We start from the raw sequence: 7785 nt of genomic DNA, 5'->3' as shown, positions 1-7785 counted from the left end.
ATTATAATAATAATAACAATTGATAATTATGCTTCTAAGTTGCAATTATCATTATTATTATTATGATTATTAATATTATCATCAGTTTTATTTAGTATTACTAATCGAATCTAAAGCAAGATAATTATTACTTTCTGAAAGTTGTGCAGGGTACAGCACCTACAGTTTCCGGGTTGGGTGGTGGGGTCACAGTTAAGCCATTTTTTCATCAAATATCAAAACTGGCAGCATGGAAAGGAACTGGCCATCCTACCACAATATGCCGTAGGCCCAGGAGTTGTCTCACTAACAAGGCAATTCCCAATGTCTGGATCGGATGGGGAAACAACTTTACTTTTCATACCAAAACTGGATACACAAATATATATAATATTGACTCAAAGGGGCAGAGACAGGCCCAGAGATGAAACATTCTTTCGGTCATTGAACACTATTGTAGAAGGAAACGTTTGACTCTCAACTCAAGCCACCATGTAAAGCATGAAGCATGATAAAGCCACACCCATAAGTAAAGAGATGGAGCAGGGAGACAGACTTTGACTTAATAGTTTTAGTTTCAGCTTCACTTTCAGTTACCGGCATTACGCTGAGGTTTTTACTAATCAAATCATTTGAACAGTTGACTTTGTACTCTCACGTATCACATTTAGAGCAACAAAATATATAATAAATACATCATGATCCACAAATCTACATGTATATGTGAGGCATCGTGGTGAAATCAAGCGATTGTCAAAATATTGACATTAAAGATACTGGGGTTTTTTTGTCCGTCTGGCAGTTTAATTTGTTCTAATTTTCATTTATTTACTCAACACCTTTTAGGTCCATTTAAAAACACATTTATGTGTGGATTTTACAGAAAATCATTGATTAAAGGCAAAAATATGAAAATTTTTAGTTTCCAAGGCCACTCAAGCTAGGGAAAAAAAACAGGCGACCCTGACCTCCTTCAGTTGTAAATATATCAACTCAACATGGATATTTTTTCCCCCAAAAGCAAGGCAAGTGAACAGGCTTTAACCCTATCCGTTCGCCCAGGGGTCACTTTGTACCCCAGGAGTTGTATTCTTCACATCTTAGAATACTTCTTGTATGAAGATCTCTTTGAAACTTTCAGTATTTCTCAAAAATATCATTTTGACAGACTGCTATGCAAAGCGTACGGATCTGTTAATGAGTAAATTTCCTCTTTGGAAAGTGGTGGCACAGAGTTCCCCACGTCGTATGGATATGATAGTAAAACACGACGTACGGATAGGGTTAAGATGATACCAATAACCCCATAAGCCTATGCTCAAAAATTGACGAGCGCCTGATTCTACCGCGTCATGACACAGATTATATATTCCCTGCAACCTGTTCAGTTCTTCTAAGCCCAAAAAGCCAAAATTTTCAAGCCAAAGAAAAAAAATGATGCCTGTCTTTCTGCTCTATTCAACATTTAGAATTAAATTCTGACAAAACATTCCTTGAGAACATGTAACCCAAAGGGCCCACCAAAGATTAAGAAACTGCTATGCATTTTCCTTTTAAAAAAAATTTGGGCCACTTATTGTGGGAGGCAAGGTTGTCATATTTGATTGCAGTTTATTAATACGAACGAATAGAGTAGTTTCTATTCAATAACCTAGAAAATTTAAAAGATTTAAGAACCAGATTAAATTCTGGCAATCTTCGGATTTGGCCCTAAGAGTAGATATGGGTAGGACTAGGGCCAGGGTTATGGGGGTAAGGACCCGGTAGAGAGTTTAGATAGTGTTAGTAAGGTTTTACGGCGCTCGCAACTGCATAAGTTCACATGAGCGTCTAGGGGTGGATGTCAACACTACAGAAGTCCGAACGGGAAATCAGACTTACTCAACTCTGTTCACCTTCTTGCTTCAACAGCACAAAGTCTGCTTCGACTATCAAGGCACCCCGGAAATAGAAGTTCACAAGAGAGTGACAAACATATAAAAGAAGTAGAAGAAAAATGACGATAGTAAGGATGATATAAAGAAAAAGCAGCAGTCCCCCTATGTTGTTCTGGCACAGTATGAGCATGAATGGCCTAGACACTTCAGTCAGTAGCACTGGTTTGGGGGTGGGGGGGAGGGGGAGAGGGAGGGAGGGTAGAGAAAGGGTCAGGGGTAGGATTGTAGGATAGTAGGAAGTACAATCATAATTGGGGAAGAAACTGGATTATCCCCAAATTTTCCTTTCACTTTCACTAGCACTGTTAAGGGAAGACCCGGGTCGGCGATCCTAGGCAAAATCGATACAATTTTTCAAACTATCCAACTTTTGTTTTTTGCGGAAAAACATCCTTTGACATCTGTTCTAACGAGTCAAAATGAAGAAACTGTTGAAAAAACACCCTAAATGACCTAAAAGGGCGTTTGAAAAGTGCAAATTGCTCTAAAAATCCTTTTAAAAATCCCTGTTTTTTTTTTTTTTTCTCAAAATCTACTTTTTGACGTATGTGACCTCCTGGGTGCAAGGAGTTTTCAAAAACTGCAGAAGCTAGAAGCTTCAAATTTGGTGTACAGGTGCTTTAAGATCGATTCTGGGGGTCTATGAATTGATATATATATTGGTAACTTGAGTATATTCAATTTTTTGGTAATATGTACCCCAAAATTTCGTCAACTGACTCTAGGGGGTCCAATGACTTTGGGCTCACCTTTTCAGTTTTAAAGATAGGTCAAAATCCTTTCATAGATCCCCAGTTCATATAGGTTTGTCCGTGTGTGCCAAATTTCAGACTGATAATTCAATATTTACTATGAAATTCTTCTGCACTAAGAAACTGGCATGAAAATCCAAGATGGCCACCACAGAGACCCATTTTTTAGAAAAATTCAACAATTTCACCCTGAGTACATCCTATTTACCTATGAACTTCTTGCACAATTACATGAAATTCAATAAAAGTCATTCGTTTAGAAAAAAAATTTCCGGGAGTGTACGTCTCCCTTTAACCATAAACTCAATCTAGAATCTAGATCTAGATCTAAATCTAATTCTGATTAGTTTTGATCCTCCTTTTTAACTATAAATCAAAGTTCAACCTTTTGCAAGGTTTTCCAAGAATACCTCCCAGGTAGTAAAGAATGAGGACACTGACAGAGTGAAAACCTTTGACACTGTTTATCATATATGGCAGGTTTCACAATTTGGGTGCTCAGCATTTCCCAAAATTGACCAAATATGAAGTGTTATAAAACATGACATATGATATACTGTTTGAAAGCTTAACATTTCAGGATACTAGAAATGCATATTTTATGAGCGTCAGCTCATCGCAGTGTGCGTAAGAGACAGTCAAAGTTAACTCCCCCTGATTCTCACTAAATGAAGAAGCTTACTGAAATCTCTCTGTAAATCACATAAAGTACACAAATATAACACAAAAATATTCACAATCCACCGAAGAACACCCAAACAGCTTACATCGGAAGAAAAAAAGCTGGAAACCTAAGATTTATACCCAGATTACTCAATTTGTTACATAACCCTGCAGTTAAAATAAAAAATTAAGTATAGTATTCTATAATTGTCAAACTAAGCACAAAACTTTCCTGAGCTCTTTGTAATATGAAAAAGTAATTTAAAATGTACTATAGGACAAGTTTTTAGGAAAATTCACAGAAAGATAGCCAAGTTAGAGGCAAAACAATAATTTTTAATTATTGGGTTATCTCCCCTGAAAATGGGAAAAATATCATTTGAAAGGTTATTTTGCCAAAAATACATCATATAAACACAGAAAACCAATGGGAAATTAATATTAAGTAACAGTGTGTGGTAAAAAAGAGAACACTGTGTACATTAACCCTTGGAAAGGTGCATTATTTTGCCTCAGAAGCAGAGTAATTTTGAGATTTTCGTGATTTCAGGGGGGTTATCAGAAATACTCGTAAATTCCTTAAATTTATACAAATAAAACCACAAACCACACATCACTGTACTGGCAATTGAATACAGAAAAGAAACACAAAAGCAATAAAATCCTCAGGAAGGCTTAATTAAAAATAAATGTGTCACAACGCGGTCGGATCAGGCCTTCGAATTTTGGACATGTGGGGTTATTGGTACCATCTGAAAGCTTAATTATTTTTGTCTTGCTTTCGATGAAAACAATACCCATTAATTTCGAAGAGAAGTCAAGATATTTGCGATTGAAGGGGAATAAAAGGCGTTGAGCCAAAAAACAAAATTTTCATAAAAATTGTCAAACACTGGCAGAAAATTGCCCGCTCCTTCGATTTCACTATTTTGACAAGTGCCTGATTTTACCACGATGCCTCACATTATTTGTATGGCAGAGATGTGAGTTTGAAAGTGGGGGTCTTTCAGTTTTGTCACATTGTCAAGTCCTACTGTCAGGTGATTAACCATGTTAAAATCATCGGTGATGTTGTCTGTAGTAATATAAATTCATTGTGTGTGTCATGAGTCGGTTATGTCGTCATTTTTGTTATGAGAGACTACTGGATAGAGTGTCATCTGCCTCTTACAGAAGTGGGCAGACTTCACTACATAAAGGTAAGTTGTTTTTTCTATTCTTGGTAAAGTCCTCAACAAGAAGGACCTCATCAGCAAATGAAAGGAGTAGACAAATGATGTACAATGTACACTTCTTTTCTAGCATACATCTAAATTGCAAAGGGGTAAAAAAAAGTCTGTGAACATTGTTTCATTGGCCTTATACATGATCTCACCTGCAAAGGAGAAGAAATTAACATGTAGGTGAACTCTTCATTCTAGATCTAGTATCAAATGTTTTAAAATTGAAAAATATTCAGAAAAGAAATCTATAATATCTATGGCCTGCAAAAAAAAAAAATAATTTTTATAACCCCAAGTCCAAACTCCATCAAGACTGATTGTAAGGCCTACAGCAGCCTAGACCCTAACTAAGCAATACAAAAAGAATAGACTGAAATTGCCCTCCAAGCTTAAGTTAAAAATAGTAAAAAGTGCCAAAAAATAACCCACAAATGATCTAGATCTAGAAGAATGTAGATAATGTAGCCTAGATCTAGATCTAGATCAAGCTCTATTTTTCACCTCAAAAGTCTGTCAAAGTTCCAATATTCCTCCTTTCAAATCATCAAATTGCTTTTTTTTGTTAAAGTAGCGAAATTACATTAAGATCAACAATAAATAACCCACGCGAAACTGAAACGCGCAAACACATTCTTTCCGACGCCATGCGATGTCACGTCCTTCCGAATCCGTCACGGAACTTCAGTGCATTTTTTACCATCAGCGCGATCGACCTCGAATGTCCATCCGAATCTAGAATGTTCGACACAAATTGCGCGTTTGCGATGTTCTTTCGATCGGGATGATTTACTTTTCCCTTTGTTTACTCCATTCTTGTTTTTTCCATCTAGTCTTATATCAAAGTTGATTGAATAAACACGAAACAGTATCAGAAACTCCGATTTGATAAGAAAATGCGGAATATTAAAATTTACGCAAAACTAACATTCTTGTCGATCGTCATTAGGTCGATTGCCATCGGATGGACAACATTCTAAACCCGATTGCGGACGAACCGTTCACACAAGATGTCCAGACCAACAGCGAATATAATGTATCCGTCCCCGCGATTACAGGAACAAGGAAAGAATTGGAGTTTTCGGTCACGTGGTATCGATAATAGCTTTCTTTGTTCCCGGTCGATCGTCATTTACTGTCGGACGGACACGGGTCACGTGAGAATATCGGCCCATAATTTCCTAACCAATGACTAAAAAACGAACTTTTTTCGACTTACACGCTCAGAATAAGTGTTAGTTTCACATGGGGGCAAGTTTTTCACGGATTTCATATAGAAAGGTAGGTTTAGATGGCATTTTGAGAGCATCCTAATTCAGATGGACAGGTGTGATAAAAAATACTGCCCAATTATCGATCCCTAGCCTAGGTCTACGGACATGTAGGCTTGAGATTTGCTGTTTGAAAAACTTTTCAAGGCTATTTTCCAAATTCTACACAACAATTTTGTGGAAATAAGAGTTTTTGGCCTTATCCAGATGAGCTATCTGACTATAGACCTAGAAAATGGGAAATGGTGTCCTTCTGAAAAGTGACCCATAGACAGCCTAAGATCAGTCATAAAAAATGAACAATAAAAAAATCAACAATTTTTAATGGTTTTCTAGTTTATTTGAAGCAAACACAACACAAACACAGTTTGGAAAATTGTTTATTTCAACAAAACATAAACTTATAGGCATTGAAACATCTCACCACCCCAGTGCGCATAAATGGCGCTTTTTCGGTAGTTCCCACCCCGCATTTGTTATTCGCCGGTTTTGTGAAACCTGCCATATACAAACTGCCCTACGTGACCCTGACCAAGTCAGTAGGAACAAGATAGGTCTAGATCTAGATTTGAACTGTCGTTCTGGACTAACACAATTTGAGGGAAGCAATGTGCAATCCGTTGGGCAAAAGTAAAACATGATCTTGGATTTATTTTTTTTAAAGAAAAAACCGTCCGATGGCGATGCGGCGATGGTAGAGATCAAGACAAATGGATAATGGGCAGTGCCGCAACTCATTTCATTCCACATCTCATTTGAAACAGCTCATATCACCGCTTCGTTACAGATGCATGCAAGAAGCAACGATAAACAAGAACAATTCCACAAATACCTTATAGGAGTCGGCGATGAGAAGGACACTGTCTAAACCCGCTGCTAGATCAGCCATTTTCGAAGCTTGAAAATGACGTTATAGCAACAGTGCATCCCTATATAAACTTATGGACTTAAATTTAGCAAGAGCGGGCTCCGCGAAGCACGCTTTTTCAGGAACAGAAGTGGAGTGCCCAGGGCCAAGGCCAGGGGCCACATTAATTAAAATTCTTTTTTCCCCATGAATTAAATCAGGAAGAGGGAATAAAACAAAAATCTTGCCAAAAGAAGGGAACACGGAATTTTATTTGCCAATATTTTCTTTAGATCAATAAGCTACAAATCTATAATAAAAACTCTTGCCCAGAGTAAAAAAAAGCGAGTTTACACCGCTGACAATTTCCATGGCGGGTTGTTGAAATCAGGGGAGATAACCAGGAAAATTCCGCCTTTTAAATCTAGTACTTTCAGTTTCCCTTTTATTTTTCTTAACACTAATACAAATAGATTATTTTTGTTCACCATAATTTCAAAAGAAGTGATCCAGCTTCCTGTGTACAGATCCCGAACAATGTATGCGCCCAGAAACCAGACCGTTTTGCATTATTCCCCTGAAATTAGAACAGCTATAAATCTGTGCATAGTACAAAATATCATCAGTTGATGTTACAAATAACATTACAACTTGCAACAACAGAAAAGCTCTTTCTTTGCTATAAAAAATCTATCATCTCTATCTCCCCTCCTTCTTTTTAGTGTTTGTTACTCTCTAGTAACACCTCTAAGCTTAGGCATGTATATGACCTTATTGTGTTGCAAGTACCGTAAAACTCTGGCTAAAACTAAAACTAAAACAGCAGAAACGTTTTCAGTGATGACCATAGTCTCTTGAGATGACACATCTTCTACTTCTACATCAAAAACAAGGATTCTAAAAGCCAGTACTAAAAGGAACACAAATTAGAAAAGGTCGGCGCACTAATTTGACAAAGGAACCAAGAGAAATTTAGAGCAGACTCGCAAACCTCAACTATGTTAGTTTTAGTAAGAGTTTTACGACACTTGCAACACAATAAGGTCATATAAGAGCCAAAGGTATGAGGTGTTACAAGAGAGTAACAAACATAAAAAAGAAGGAGAGACAAAGATG

At 37.1% G+C, this 7785-nt stretch overlaps 1 protein-coding gene across 1 annotated transcript in view; it reads right to left on the bottom strand.

Annotated features, from left to right (window-relative positions):
- LOC101858297 (nicotinamide phosphoribosyltransferase) overlaps window positions 1-7392 on the bottom strand; it is a gene marked incomplete in the record, with an annotated part of 19591 nt that extends 12199 nt beyond the window's left edge. The window contains 1 exon segment of the mRNA XM_013086876.2: window positions 6655-7392. Coding sequence (XP_012942330.1) covers window positions 6655-6711 — 57 coding nt within the window.
- Between the last annotated feature and the right edge of the window lie 393 nt (window positions 7393-7785).

Source organism: Aplysia californica, unplaced genomic scaffold (genome assembly GCF_000002075.1).
Source record: "Aplysia californica isolate F4 #8 unplaced genomic scaffold, AplCal3.0 scaffold00515, whole genome shotgun sequence".
NCBI classification, from domain to species: Eukaryota; Metazoa; Mollusca; class Gastropoda; order Aplysiida; family Aplysiidae; genus Aplysia; species Aplysia californica.
The sequence above is the reverse complement of the archived record's forward strand: the minus strand, read 5'-3'. Positions and strand labels throughout refer to the sequence as shown.